At 35.4% G+C, this 16316-nt stretch overlaps 2 protein-coding genes across 2 annotated transcripts in view; one reads left to right on the top strand and one right to left on the bottom strand.

Annotated features, from left to right (window-relative positions):
- The window catches only part of LOC147731675 (uncharacterized), a 100238-nt gene that overhangs the window by 28913 nt on the left and 55009 nt on the right, over positions 1-16316 (bottom strand). The window lies entirely within an intron of this gene.
- On the top strand, positions 1335-14420 carry LOC147731676 (uncharacterized). Its single transcript, XM_086958787.1, has 2 exons — positions 1335-1439; positions 6331-14420. The coding sequence occupies exon 2, from the start codon at positions 6370-6372 to the stop codon at positions 12826-12828; it is 6459 nt and encodes a 2152-aa protein (XP_086814913.1). The 5' UTR covers positions 1335-1439; positions 6331-6369; the 3' UTR covers positions 12829-14420.

The raw sequence follows: 16316 nt of genomic DNA on the forward strand, positions 1-16316 counted from the left end.
GTAACGGGAGTCATCCATTTTGTGTTTCGGAACAATCGAGACACAAGATGGAGGGTAAACAATGTTCGGAATGGATAGAAGGGGGAACTGTAGAGACTTCTTGACCCTCTAGGTTTTCTGAGGGGGGCTTAGGAGGCTCATAAACGTAAAAAAAAAAAAAAAAATCTTACATTTTTCGCGGGGGAAGCGCCTGGTGCGCGCACCTTTAAGCGTACTCGTACGCGTACTTTGGTGAAAAATAGTGAAAAAAGTTAGAAAAAAATAAACGCTTTGAATGATCAGAGTTAGGGTAGCTCTGAAAAGAGCTTTTGGGTTCTGTGGTTGATTTAGGTACCTACAAGTAGGTTCCAATACACATTCTTAAATTCAGAAGGAATATTCTATTCCCCTCATCTGAGAAGTGCACTCCATCTCCTCTGTAGATGTCTTGCATGTTGTAACGCAAGTTATTATTGTATAATGAACCCATTCCATAGTCTCTCATGTAAGCAGAAACAGATTTATTTACATGTTTCCGTGCTTTCTCAAATTGTGGACAAAATTGGTTGGACCAGTTCCATTTCTGTCTTTGGCATATATTGGAATATACCAAGGCAGTGTGGGGAAAAAGTATCATCAATTGATGAAAGGTGTCCTTTAATAGCATTTCCAGACCTACTCCAGTTAATGTGCCTAGATCGTTTCCACCACAGTGCACAATTATAAGGTCAGGTTCTGGCAGATGCAAAAAGGTTTTCACCAATGGTATCAATTGGTGACATTTTAATCCTCTGTGGCCAATCCACTTGATTTCCACATTTGATAAATCAAGGTTATGAAAATTTCTGCTAGCTGCATACCTTTGAGCCCAGTGGATGTAGCTATGTCCAATAACCCAAACAGAGTACATGATGTGAGAAGGTTCTGGTCCAGTCAGATGAAGTGTGGGAATGAAATGGCAGTTGGAACAGTAGGAGTTCACAAAAAAATAATTGTGGAGTTTCTGTGCTCTTGAATCACTAGCAATGATTGGTGGATTCAGATAGTTGAAAACTGAAAGTTAGGGTGTATGGTTATGTTGTGTGAAAGAAGCAATTTGAATGGTTTAAAAAAAGTCACCAAAAGCAAAAATACCCTGTATAGGCTGCTGTATTGACAGGTCAAACATCCTTGCTGAGTTAATTTGCAACATTGTAAGATAAACTTTTGAACCTTAGAGTTCAGTTAGGAGGGAGTTGCTATGGTAACAGATAGAAAGGTTTGAGAGGGGGATGGGTGTTGGTTTGAAAATAGTGAGGGAAGAGTTTTCATTGGTTGAATTAAGGCATATGTGTACAAAGATAGAGATTTTCTATGCCAGTCTTGGTTTCAGTGTATTGAGAGCACACCTTTTCCTCTGCTAAAGAAAAATTGGTGTGTGTGTCTGACACTGTTTTCAATCTCCAAAAGCATTTCTAAAGGTAAGTAATGATTCATTTAATTTAGATAGAGATTTATTTTCTCTATGGAGAATATTTGGAAGCAGATAGTTATGTTTTAGAAGTGAAATTGTATGTTAGTATATAAGTCCTGCGCAGTGTTTTTTACATGTTATTTAAAAATCGATTTTGGGTGCAAATGAATGGTATTTTTATTTGGCCTTTTTTATGATTGCCATGTGCAGTTGATGCATGACTTTAAACATGGGTAATAAGTGATGCACTGGTGGCGCCAGGCTTTTATAAATGAGGCTCTGATTTTGTTTGATGATATTGAGTGGTTTTAGTTAGGTTCTGTGCAGTGTTCCTTACATGTTATTGAAAAATCGATTTTTGGGTACAATTGATTGGTATATGTATTTGGCCCTTATTTATGAATGCCATGTGCAGCTGATGCATGACTTTAAACATGGGTAATAAGTGACGCACTGGTGGCGCAAGGCTTTCATAAATAAGGCCCTGACTTTGTTTGATGATATTGAGTGGTTGTACTTAGGTTCTGTGCAGTGTTCCTTACATGTTATTCAAAAATCGATTTTTGGGTGCAATTGATTGGTATATGTATTTGGCCCTTATTTATGAATGCCATGTGCAGCTGATGCATGACTTTAAACATGGGTAATAAGTGACGCACTGGTGGCGCAAGGCTTTCATAAATAAGGCCCTGACTTTGTTTGATGATTTTGATTGGTTGTACATAGGTTCTGCGCTGTGTTGCTTACATGTTATTGAAAAATCGATTTTTGGGTGCAATTGATTAGTATATGTATTTTGCCCTAATTTATGATTGCCATGTGCAACTGATGCATGACTTTAAACATGGGTAATAAGTGACGCACTGGTGGCGCAAGGCTTTCATAAATAAGGCCTGACTTTGTTTGATGATATTGAGTGGTTGTACTTAGGTTCTGTGCAGTGTTCCTTACATGTTATTCAAAAATCGATTTTTGGGTGCAATTGATTGGTATATGTATTTGGCCCTTATTTATGATTGCCATGTGCAGCTGATGCATGACTTTAAACATGGGTAATAAGTGACGCACTGGTGGCGCAAGGCTTTCATAAATAAGGCCCTGACTTTGTTTGATGATATTGATTGGTTGTACTTAGGTTCTGCGCCGTGTTCCTTACATGTTATTGAAAAATCGATTTTTGGGTGCAATTGATTAGTATATGTATTTTGCCCTAATTTATGATTGCCATGTGCAACTGATGCATGACTTTAAACATGGGTAATAAGTGACGCACTGGTGGCGCAAGGCTTTCATAAATAAGGCCTGACTTTGTTTGATGATATTGAGTGGTTGTACTTAGGTTCTGTGCAGTGTTCCTTACATGTTATTCAAAAATCGATTTTTGGGTGCAATTGATTGGTATATGTATTTGGCCCTTATTTATGATTGCCATGTGCAGCTGATGCATGACTTTAAACATGGGTAATAAGTGATGCACTGGTGGTGCAAGGCTTTCATAAATAAGGCTCTGACTTTGTTTGATGATATTGATTGGTTGTACATAGGTTCTGCACAGTGCTTCTTACATGTTAAACAAAAATCGATTTTTGGGTGCAATTGATTGGTATATGTATTTGGCCCTTATTTATGAATGCCATGTGCAGCTGATGCATGACTTTAAACATGGGTAATAAGTGACGCACTGGTGGCGCAAGGCTTTCATAAATAAGGCCCTGACTTTGTTTGATGATATTGATTGGTTGTACTTAGGTTCTGCGCCGTGTTTCTTACATGTTATTGAAAAATCGATTTTTGGGTGCAATTGATTAGTATATGTATTTTGCCCTAATTTATGATTGCCATGTGCAACTGATGCATGACTTTAAACATGGGTAATAAGTGACGCACTGGTGGCGCAAGGCTTTCATAAATAAGGCCTGACTTTGTTTGATGATATTGAGTGGTTGTACTTAGGTTCTATGCAGTGTTCCTTACATGTTATTCAAAAATCGATTTTTGGGTGCAATTGATTGGTATATGTATTTGGCCCTTATTTATGAATGCCATGTGCAGCTGATGCATGACTTTAAACATGGGTAATAAGTGACGCACTGGTGGCGCAAGGCTTTCATAAATAAGGCCCTGACTTTGTTTGATGATATTGAGTGGTTGTACTTAGGTTCTGTGCAGTGTTCCTTACATGTTATTCAAAAATCGATTTTTGGGTGCAATTGATTGGTATATATATTTGGCCCTTATTTATGAATGCCATGTGCAGCTGATGCATGACTTTAAACATGGGTAATAAGTGACGCACTGCTGGCGCAAGGCTTTCATAAATAAGGCCCTGACTTTGTTTGATGATATTGATTGGTTGTACATAGGTTCTGCGCCGTGTTCCTTACATGTTATTGAAAAATCGATTTTTGGGTGCAATTGATTAGTATATGTATTTTGCCCTAATTTATGATTGCCATGTGCAACTGATGCATGACTTTAAACATGGGTAATAAGTGACGCACTGGTGGCGCAAGGCTTTCATAAATAAGGCCTGACTTTGTTTGATGATATTGAGTGGTTGTACTTAGGTTCTGTGCAGTGTTCCTTACATGTTATTCAAAAATCGATTTTTGGGTGCAATTGATTGGTATATGTATTTGGCCCTTATTTATGATTGCCATGTGCAGCTGATGCATGACTTTAAACATGGGTAATAAGTGACGCACTGGTGGTGCAAGGCTTTCATAAATAAGGCTCTGACTTTGTTTGATGATATTGATTGGTTGTATATAGGTTCTGCACAGTGCTTCTTACATGTTAAACAAAAATCGATTTTTGGGTGCAATTGATTGGTATATGTATTTGGCCCTTATTTATGAATGCCATGTGCAGCTGATGCATGACTTTAAACATGGGTAATAAGTGACGCACTGGTGGCGCAAGGCTTTCATAAATAAGGCCTGACTTTGTTTGATGATATTGAGTGGTTGTACTTAGGTTCTGCACAGTGCTTCTTACATGTTAAACAAAAATCGATTTTTGGGTGCAATTGATTGGTATATGTATTTGGCCCTTATTTATGATTGCCATGTGCAGCTGATGCATGACTTTAAACATGGGTAATAAGTGACGCACTGGTGGTGCAAGGCTTTCATAAATAAGGCTCTGACTTTGTTTGATGATATTGATTGGTTGTATATAGGTTCTGCACAGTGCTTCTTACATGTTAAACAAAAATCGATTTTTGGGTGCAATTGATTGGTATATGTATTTGGCCCTTATTTATGAATGCCATGTGCAGCTGATGCATGACTTTAAACATGGGTAATAAGTGACGCACTGGTGGCGCAAGGCTTTCATAAATAAGGCCCTGACTTTGTTTGATGATATTGATTGGTTGTACTTAGGTTCTGCACAGTGCTTCTTACATGTTATTGAAAAATCGATTTTTGGGTGCAATTGATTGGTATATGTATTTGGTCCTTATTTATGATTGCCATGTGCAGCTGATGCATGACTTTCAACATGGGTAATACGTGACGCACTGGTGGCGCAAGGCTTTCATAAATAAGGCCCTGACTTTGTTTGATGATATTGAGTGGTTGTACTTAGGTTTTGCGCAGTGTTTCTTACATGTTATTGAAAAATCGATTTTGGGGTGCAATTGATTGGTATATGTATTTGGCCCTTATTTATGATTGCCATGTGCAACTGATGCATGACTTTAAACATGGGTAATAAGTGACGCACTGGTGGCGCAAGGCTTTCATAAATAAGGCCCTGACTTTGTTTGATGATATTGAGTGGTTGTACTTAGGTTCTGTGCAGTGTTCCTTACATGTTATTCAAAAATCGATTTTTGGGTGCAATTGATTGGTATATGTATTTGGCCCTTATTTATGATTGCCATGTGCAGCTGATGCATGACTTTAAACATGGGTAATAAGTGACGCACTGGTGGTGCAAGGCTTTCATAAATAAGGCTCTGACTTTGTTTGATGATATTGATTGGTTGTACATAGGTTCTGCACAGTGCTTCTTACATGTTAAACAAAAATCGATTTTTGGGTGCAATTGATTGGTATATGTATTTGGCCCTTATTTATGAATGCCATGTGCAGCTGATGCATGACTTTAAACATGGGTAATAAGTGACGCACTGGTGGCGCAAGGCTTTCATAAATAAGGCCCTGACTTTGTTTGATGATATTGATTGGTTGTACTTAGGTTCTGCGCCGTGTTTCTTACATGTTTTTGAAAAATCGATTTTTGGGTGCAATTGATTAGTATATGTATTTTGCCCTAATTTATGATTGCCATGTGCAACTGATGCATGACTTTAAACATGGGTAATAAGTGACGCACTGGTGGCGCAAGGCTTTCATAAATAAGGCCCTGACTTTGTTTGATGATATTGATTGGTTGTACTTAGGTTCTGCGCCGTGTTCCTTACATGTTATTGAAAAATCGATTTTTGGGTGCAATTGATTGGTATATGTATTTGGTCCTTATTTATGATTGCCATGTGCAGCCGATGCATGACTTTCAACATGGGTAATACGTGACGCACTGGTGGCGCAAGGCTTTCATAAATAAGGCCCTGACTTTGTTTGATGATATTGAGTGGTTGTACTTAGGTTTTGCGCAGTGTTTCTTACATGTTATTGAAAAATCGATTTTTGGGTGCAATTGATTGGTATTTGCATTTGGCCCTTATTTATGAATGCCATGTGCAGCTGATGCTTGACTTTAAACATGGGTAATAAGTGACGCACTGGTGGCGCAAGGCCTTTAAAAATAAAGCCATGAGTTGCTATTGTATAAACTTAAATATGTTGCAATTTATTGTTTATATTGTTTGCTTTTTAACATTACTTTGTTGTTTGCTAATAGTGGTCTTTCATGTGTTTTTTTAACAGAACAACAGATTCAAATCAACTTCTGAAAAGCAAGCAAAAATGCCTTCAAGGCAAAGAAATATCAAAAATACCATACGGAAAAGGAGAACATCAACAACAGAGTTTATGGAATCCTCTTCAACAACTACTTCAAAAAACACCAGAAAAGCTTCTGGTAAGCCAATTAAGTCTTTTCTTCGTAACATATGTCGTAGGAAAAAAAATGAAATTGCTAATGTGAATATACAGAAAAAGTCAACAAATCTAAAAAGGAAAGAGAAGCCCACAAAAAATGTTTCCATTGGACCAGGAGAGAAGAGAATGGTTAGCAATAGAAGAGTAAATGTTTTTAGGGACATTCGTAGGCGAATGTTTCGCAATAGGGTAGTTTTAAATTTGCTAAAAAATGAAAAGAAAAGTAAACTAAAAGCTGCTTTTTACAAGAAAAAGAAAAGTGTAGAAAAGATTGTTGATCAGGCTTTTGAAGTTAAGAAAAAATTATTTATTTTAATAATCAATAGAATTAGGATACTTAATAAGGCAATGGATGTTTTCAAATCGAACAGTAGATGGAAAAGAATTATTAATCGGAGTAATTTTTGTGAAGTATTTTCTGGTGAATGGATGCATAGTTCAAGTTCTGAGCCTTTTTTTAATGAGGAGAGTTACTTTCAGGAAAATGATTTGGTGCATGCGGTTGACACCAGTGGTCGTGCCTATGAGGTGAAAGATAGTTGTGTGATGGAAAAAGAGAAACTTGTACCTAGAGATGCAGAAGAGGTGTTAGCTGATGAAGTTTTAGGGAGACGTACTAAGGGTCCAGTGTACACATGGAAATGCAGTAGTATTTGTAGTGTGCGACAGGAATCAATTGATTTGCTTCGAAATTTCTTACGTACATATAGTAAAAAAAGTCTCAAACAAAAAATGAAGATCCTGCAAGAGTTAGATCCTTGCAGAGTGAGAGAAAGCACAGGTTTGCAAGGGCATTCACTAGCATGTCTTTCTAGAAAAGTTTGTCGGAGTGTTTTTCATCATTTTAGGATGTTAGCAGTGCATCATAATAACGTAAGGAAATTAGTGAGGAAGTTGTATTATGCAAAAAGTCCTGCACTTAAGCTTAAACAGTTAAATAGTGCTCTTTTGCATGGATCTGAAGTGGATGTGAAGACTATTTGTGAAGAAATTGAGTTTTGTTATTTTGGGAACAAAGAGGACAGTGTAGAAATAGATATAGTAATGGATGGTAATGTAGAAGATAATGGACAAATTTCAAGTATTGAAAAGTTTGATGAGGAAATTATCAAGTTTAAGGTGAAATCAAGTGAGAGGCCTAATGTAACTTGTGTGTGTTGTCGACGGACTCATTATAAAATTCAGACTAGGTTAGTTGATTTATATGCAAAAAGTGAATTGGAAAATAATAGTGAATGGGAGGATTTTGTAAGTTATTTGTTGGTGGAGAATTCTTTTGATTTGAGTTTGGATCAGCGTATTTGCACTTATTGTTTGAAAAAATTAAATGAAAATAGAATGCCTGCAAGAGCAGTTTATAATAATCTTCAGTTGATAGATATTCCTTCTGAATTGATGGATCTAAATACTTATGAATCTATTTTGATTCAATGTGTCCATCCTTTTCAGGCTATTGTACGCATGGAGCCTAAGACAGGGAAATTGCCTCCATCAGATTTACTGAGAGGATTAAAGGGAAGAGTTGTTTATTTGCCTCTAGATGTAAAGAAAAATATTAATACAATTGGTGTAGAAAGAGTAGAAGAAGATCCTTTAGTTATTCTAGTTAATGGGGTTCCAACAAAGAGTAAGAAAATTTGGCAAGATTTAGTGGATGTTAAAAAAGTCAAGAAGGCAACGTTGTATTTAGTTAAAAACAATGAGTACTACAAACATGTAAGTGTTGGAGTTGAGGAAACAGCTACAGAAGAAGATAGTGATTCTTCAGTTGGTCAAATTGAAAAAGTTGATGTGTCTAGAACTGAAGAAATATATGAACATTATACTGTTCATCCTTTACATTCCAAAGAAGTAATGGGAAATGCAATTGACTTGTTTCAAATGAAGGCAGCAAAAGGAAGTCCCATTAGTGTATGGGAAGAAAGTTTGGAAGCTCGTTGTTTTCCACAATTATTTCCAACAGGTTGTGGTGGACGATATGATGATCGACCAGTTCAAATTCCTGCAGCTGAATACCGGACTCTAAGATTATATGCAGAAGATCCAAGGTTTCGTCAATGCATTCCATATTTATTTCATCTACTGTTTGAAAGTGATTTGTCTGGGCTTTCTTATGCAGTTAATCATATATTAAAAAGTGGACCTCATTTGCAAAATGTATGTGCAAGGGACTTTATGGAGAAAGTTAATCTGCAAGACAGTATTTTGGAATCTCAGCTAATCAATCTCATGGCATGTCAACGTGGAACCAATGAGTATTGGTTTCGTCGTCATGGAGAATTGAAATGTATGCTAAGAAACTTAGGAACTCCTACATGGTTCCTCACTCTTAGCTGTGCTGAGTATGCATGGGACGATTTACTTCAATTTCTACGAGAGGCAAATGAAAACATACCAAATATAGAATTGAAAACACCAGGAGAACTGTGTTCTTTAGATCCAGTGAATGTTTGCAGATATTTTAATCATAGATTTGAAGCTATGATGTCTTTTATTACCAACAAAAAAAATCCTCCCCTTGGAGAGGTTTTGGATTTCTTTTGGAGGAAGGAATATCAAGCGAGAGGTGCTCCTCATATACATATGTTGTTGTGGATTAAAGATGCACCCAAATTTGGATCAGATTCAGATGAAACAGTGATGAGTTTCATTGAAGAGTATTCAACATGTGCTGTTCCAAAATCTACTGAAGAAAACAATTTAAGGCAACAAGTTTTACGTTTTCAATCTCATCGTTGTGGAAAGTACTGTCGTCGAAAATTTAAAAACAAGGAAAAGTACTACACGAAATGTCGTTTTGCATTTCCTCGACCAGTGATTTCTAAGGGAAGAGTAAATAATTTGATGTCATCTCTACGACATACTGTGACGAGAAAATCTCCCAAAAACACATATAATTTGAAAAGAAATGAAGAATCTAAGTACATCAACGATTACAACCCAGTGATTTTATCCATGTGGAATGCTAACATGGATATTCAGTTCGTTGCTGACAACTCTATTGCTGTGGCTCGATATGTGACATCTTACATCACCAAAAAAGAAAAGACAGAACTGAAGGAAATGTGGGAGGACATTTCACATGAAAAGAGTCTAAGCAAGAAATTATACAGTTTCAGTCTGAAGATGTTGTCACATCGAGAAATTGGAGCATATGAATGTTCTGATCGGTTATCATCAGCAAGTCTCTATGCCAAATCAAGAACAATCATTTGGGTGAGTCTTGGTCTTGCTGCCACACGAAACCGAGTTTTGAAATCTGTACAAGAAATTGAATATTTGGCGGAAAAAGAACCAAACAGTACAGATATTTTGAAGACAAATATGTTGGATACATACTATCCAAATAGAAGTACTCACCTTGAGAACATATGTTTGTATGAAGTTCTTCAAAACTACAGTTATAAGAGGAACATCACAGAAGATATCAATAATGGAAAATATGCACTCATTGGCTATGAAGGATGTCTAGTGAAGCAGAAAAAAGGCCATTTGATTAATCATCGAAAATTGAGTTGTGAAGTTCCAGACAAAAGAGAATTTTACTACTTAGCTCTTTTGCAACTCTTTAAGCCATGGCGTACAGAAGAGGAACTACTTGGAGATTTTCTCTGTTATGAAGACTCTTTTAATGCAACTAAGGATACCATAGAATGTCCTATTTTTCTAAATTATCTGCAAATGTTGAATGAAGAAATGGAGCAAGAAACCACAATTGCTGAAGAGATAGCTAGAAACAGTTCTCAAGATAGTCAGAGTTCTACTTCATTGAGCCAGGATCCACTAGGAGGACCAATTATCCAAAATGAAGCTGCCACTGCCATGGATGAGGTGGAAAGAGCTATGGAACAAGCTCAAGAGGATGGAGTTAACTTAGAAGATTTGGTAACGCAACTAAACATTGAGCAGAAAAAGATATATGATGAAGTCACAGAGCAGATTGAACATGGATTCAGACATGAGAAAAAAGAGTGCTCATGTATATTATTTGACCCTGTCCGACTGTATGTAAGTGGAGAAGCGGGGACAGGAAAAAGTTTTCTAATTAAAGCCGTTGCAAGTTATCTGCAGAAAAGGACTGATTCACCACTGTCTTGTGTTGTAACTGCTCCAACTGGTCTGGCAGCACATAACATTAAAGGGATTACTCTACATCGTTTATTGATGCTGCCAGTTGAACATGATAATAAATTGCATTACAACAAGCTATCTGGAGATGCGTGTTCTGAAGTTTCAAGAGTCTTGAAGAAAATGAAACTTCTTATCATAGATGAAGTAAGCATGGTCTCAAATCTAATGCTTGCTTTTGTGCATTTGAGAATGCAAGAAATTCTTAAAACAGACTATGATGTGTTATTTGGAGGAAAACACATTATTGTTTTTGGAGATCTATTGCAGTTGACTCCAGTAAAAGGACAACCAGTGTTTAAAATGCTCACGCATGAAGATACCAGGAAGTCCCTTGGAAGCATTGGAAATGTTAATATATGGCTAAATTTTAAATATGCTGAACTGCTTCAAAATATGCGACAGGCCAAGGATGAAGATTATAAAAATATTCTACAAGATGTAAGAATTGGAAAAATGACTGAGAAAGGTAAAAAAGCTTTGCATAGTCGATTAATTTCAAATTTGTATCCAAATGACAACATTCTTCCAGAGAATATTTTTAAAAAAATGACTGAGAAGAAATCTGGGATATGTTTGATGCCAACTCTGCAAGAATGTTCCATCTTCAACCAAAAAATGTTAGACTTAGAAAATGAAGAGATTGTGAAACTAGAAGCAATAGATAAAATAGAGCATATGGGTGCAACAATTGTTTTGTCAGAAAATTTGAAAATTAAATTGCATTCATTGGAGAAAAGTATTTCAAAAACAGCTGGTTTTGAAAAGACTCTGAATGTGTGTTTAAATTGTCGTATCATTTTGAGAAGGAATTTAAATGTTGAAAGCGGTCTGGTAAATGGAGCAATGGGTTATGTTGTTGATTTTGTGAATTACAGAAATAGAGATGGAATTGAATTTTTAAAAATAAAATTTGATGGCATTGAACAAGTACAACAAATAAGTCGTTGTTCTGCTAGATTTTTACTTGTAAAAGACTTATATGTTCGCCGAAAACAGTTTCCTGTTTGTTTGGCGTATGCAGTGACAATTCATAAATCTCAAGGTTTAAGTGTAGATAGTGCATTGGTGAACATTGGAAGATCTGTGTTTAAAGAGGGTATGGCATATGTGGCATTATCTCGAGTCAGAACTTTATCAGGATTGTATTTGATTGCGTGTGATGAGACAAAAATTTGTGCAGATCTAGATTGTGTTAAAGAATACAATAGGTTAAGAAGAGAGTATGCTCCACATTTGCCTCAATATCCTCTGTTTGAAAAACGTGTGGTAGGCCGAAAAAGAAGAAATGAGGATAATTGTAGTGAGGTAGTTGCAAAAAGACAAAAAGTAGAGAAAACTGTAATTGAAAACAGGAAGAAAAAGAATTGTGGAGAAAATGTTGTTGGATTTCAGTTTGAAAACAGTTCTGGTGTCAACTGCTATGCTAATGTAGTGGTTAATGTTGTTTTTTTTCTTAAAAGTTTACAAGAACAGATTGTTGAAAATCGGGATCAAAGATTGTGTGGTTTATTGAATTCTGTGTTTCAGAAATGTAGCAGTGTTACAGCACAAATAGAAAGTGTAACAGAAATTCGAAATATTTTAGATTTGTGTTCTGGTCAAGATAAATTTTCACAGAACATTCAGCAGGATTGTCAGGAATTTTTAATGTATATGTTTGGTGTTTTGGAAGATGAAGGTGTAGATGTAGATAATCTTTTCAGTCTTTCTTATCAATGGCAGCATGACTGCCACAATTGTAGTTTATCAAGTACTACTACAATAGACACTGAAAGATTTATATATTTGACTTTACCAGACTGTAAATCAGTGTCTTTTAAAAATCTAGTTAAAGCAGCAGATCATAATATGGTGTGTACCCAATGTAACTGTACAATGCTGTCCACATTATTTATACAAAGGTATGGGCAGTATATCATTTTAGTTTTCCAACGATGTAGACCTGATGGAACTAAATTGACAACTTCTATCAAAAATTTTGTGGCTTCTCAGTTATCAATTTCTGGAAGGACCTTTACAACTGAAGCTATTATTTATCATGATGGACCTTCGACCACCTCAGGACATTATACATGCTACTTAAAATCTGAAAATGGATGGAGTTACTGCAATGATTGTCATTTAACTTATAAACAACGTTTGCCTTATGACTCTACAAATTCTTATCTAGTGTTTTTAAAACCAAAGTTTTAGTAAAGGGAATTGGCCTTTGAAGACGGGAATAGTTAATAAAAGTTAGTTAGTTAGTTAGTTAATCTAATATTTGAAATTATTTATCTCATGTAGATACTTTAAGTGGATCTCAAAGTAAAAAATACTGATATATCTGACACAAATTGGCCGTGAGGAAAATGTAAGATATGATGTTGTTAGATCTTTTTTCATAGGAAGTTGATGAAATCGAAGTTATAGAGCACAGGAGACTTTTTTCACCAAAAGGACCTTCACTATCTGCAATCTCATGTAGATACTTTAAGTGGATCTGAAAGTAAAAAATACCGATATATCTGACACAAATTGGCCGTGAGGATTGTGTATGGTATGATGTTTTTAGATCTTTTTTCATAGGAAGTCGATGAAATGGAACTTATAAGGAACAGCAGACTTTTTTTCTACCAAAAGGACCTTCACTATCTTCTACTTGGCCTCATGGAAAAGTAAGTGAATCAAAGATTAGTGTACATATATGAGATGTATGTTTGAATGGGTTTTTTTAAACACAATCTTTTAGATTGTGTTTTTTTTTTCCCGCTGTTATATGATGAAGACTTTGAACTCACTAATTTAAGTGGAATTCAATATATTCTGAGAACAGCAAAAATAAATAATGTAACATATTGTAGAAGTTATTGTGTTGTTTGCTTTATGTAATTTATATTGTGTTCACATTATTATGCACTCATTTTCTTCTTCACCCTTATTTACCTCTCTTTACTAATTTACACTCTTTTTTCATTGCTGTTTCTTTACTGTACTTCATTCACAACTTCTTAATGTAATAAGAACTATCTGCATTTCCTCAGTTCCTTCCACCACTTTTTATCTTTTTTATATTCACTTAGTACCACTGCTTTAGTTTCCTAACCCTCTTTCTCTTTCTCCATTTTTTTTTCTTTCACACTCATTGTACTGTAGTTCAGTTAGTTCTTCCTTTTGTCTTTCTTTTACTCTCTCTCTTCTTTCTCTCTATTACTCCCCATGTGTTGCCCTTATTCACTTATATGTACCCTGTTTCACCCCTCTTTACTTATATTCACTGATATTTACTTTCCCTCAATCACTGCTATTCTTTTCCTCTGATTCCGTCACTACCTGTCATTCTCATACTTATCTGTCCTTCTTTTTACTTTCAATATCCATTTATATTCTCCCTTAACCTCTACTTTAGTGTTCTTCCTATTTCTTCTTTCTTTTGCTCCCTTATTCATTTTTCTTTTCTCAGTTACTTCCTTTTAAACTTTTTATCTGTCTTACTATCTATTACACAGTCACTCCTTCATTTTTTTTTTCTTTTTTTTTGTTAGTGCGCTGACGGTACGCGCACGGGTGCGCGCACCGGAAGCGCACCAAAGTGAAATATAAAAAAAAAATATTTTAAATTAAAAATATTATCTCAATATACATTATAGTGTTCATTTTTACAAAAACATACTTTAGCAATTCACTAAAAAACACATAGGTATGAGTCTGTATAGAAAGTTAGGAATTAGCATTAAAAAAACCTATGAAATTCACTGAAAAAACCATAGGTTTCACACCAGTTATAGTTAGGAATTAGCATTTAAAAAACCTATGAAATTCACTGAAAAAACCATAGGTTTCACACCAGTTATAGTTAGGAATTAGCATTTAAAAAACCTATTAAATTCACTGAAAAAACCATAGGTTTCACACCAGTTATAGTTAGCTGGAAATTTTACTGATATAAAACCATTGAAATTCCCACGTTATAGTTAGTCGGACTCACTATAACTTGCGCGTACAATGCACTGCTGATGACATCACTCATGACATCACTGATGAGATCATCCTTGTGACAGAGTGACAGACCTAATTTCAGTGTAATGTAACGCTTGAAACACATATTCAAAAATAGAAACAAACATTTTCAAAAAAATGGAGATACCCAAACCAGTAACAACAACCAATTCAGTAATTCCACCATCTATATACACATCCACTCATTCACCAACAGTTCTATATAGTCACTCATATATACTCACTCATCATATGTAGTGATACACCTACACATCCTGTTACACATCAGCAATCATCCAAAAGTTACTCACACACATACTCACACATGCAAATAAACTATTGAACATCCATTTATTTGCATATACATTTATACACACACTGCCACCTTACTTCTAAGGAAACTTACCCATACTTACTCTCTTAAACAATCACTTATAGAAACACATACTTATTTACACAGGAACTCCTACAATCTCTCACTATATATACTATACTCACTTATATACATCAATACTCACATATACTAGATTAAAACATATGTCGTTACTAATGAAGACACTAGTGAGACAGTCATTCACTCACTAACACACACATATATACACTCATCCACCCATACAGTCCTGCACATATGCTGTCTTCAAAACACATACAAACAGTGAGTCAGTCACCAACCCCATGCAGCCACTTATACACAAAGAGAAACACTGATACAAACATTTAAATATTTAAACAATACTCGCTAATATATGTATTCACTAAGATACACTTAATAAGCCAGTTACCCAACCAATTTTTTTTAAAAAAACATCCATTTACACACTTATTTAAACATTTATTCTTCCATCGACCTTTACAAATACATATATAAAACAAATTTATTTTTCAGAAAGACACACATTCACTGGATGGTCTCATCAGTGATGTCATGAGTGATGTCATCAGCAGTGCATTGTACGCGCAAGTTATAGTGAGTCCGACTAACTATAACGTGGGAATTTCAATGGTTTTATATCAGTAAAATTTCCAGCTAACTATAACTGGTGTGAAACCTATGGTTTTTTCAGTGAATTTAATAGGTTTTTTAAATGCTAATTCCTAACTATAACTGGTGTGAAACCTATGGTTTTTTCAGTGAATATATATATATATATATATATACAGATACTTTCTGTTTCTCCAGGACGGCAACACAGAAATAACGGACCACCAGGCAATGTAGAGCTTCTCAGGTAGGTTTACTGTCCCTCCTCTCACTCGGCATGACGCGTTTCGGGTAACGAATACCCTTGTTCACATAACGGGCATGCAGTACTTGTCAGCTTATATATACATGTTTTTTTCACCTTTCAAAACCATGTGACCATAAACAGTGAAAACATACTTCTGCGTAAAACAAGCAATTTCGTGGAATCTTCCATTATTTTTAGGATCTTCGTTTTTTTGCATGATTACAGTTCTGGACAGCGAAACATTTTGGGAGTGTAACAGCAATGTTTTTGCAATATAGCAGCATAAATGCTTAATAGTATGTGCAAAATACGCAATAAATACTATTAACATATTCATACAATAAATAATATATATTTTTGTAACATATTATTTAACATCAAGCTTATTTTTAAAATCACATTACACCTTTTATGATTTGTGCAAAAAACGCGATTATTTCCTTTCCTTTGAATCACATTTGTGGCACAATGTGC

Source organism: Lissotriton vulgaris, chromosome 2_1 (genome assembly GCF_964263255.1).
Source record: "Lissotriton vulgaris chromosome 2_1, aLisVul1.2, whole genome shotgun sequence".
NCBI classification, from domain to species: domain Eukaryota; kingdom Metazoa; phylum Chordata; class Amphibia; order Caudata; family Salamandridae; genus Lissotriton; species Lissotriton vulgaris.

Excerpts from the sequence above, each read along its gene's own strand:
- LOC147731676 (XM_086958787.1), top strand. The coding sequence starts at position 6,370 with ATGCCTTCAAGGCAAAGAAATATCAAAAATACCATACGGAAAAGGAGA.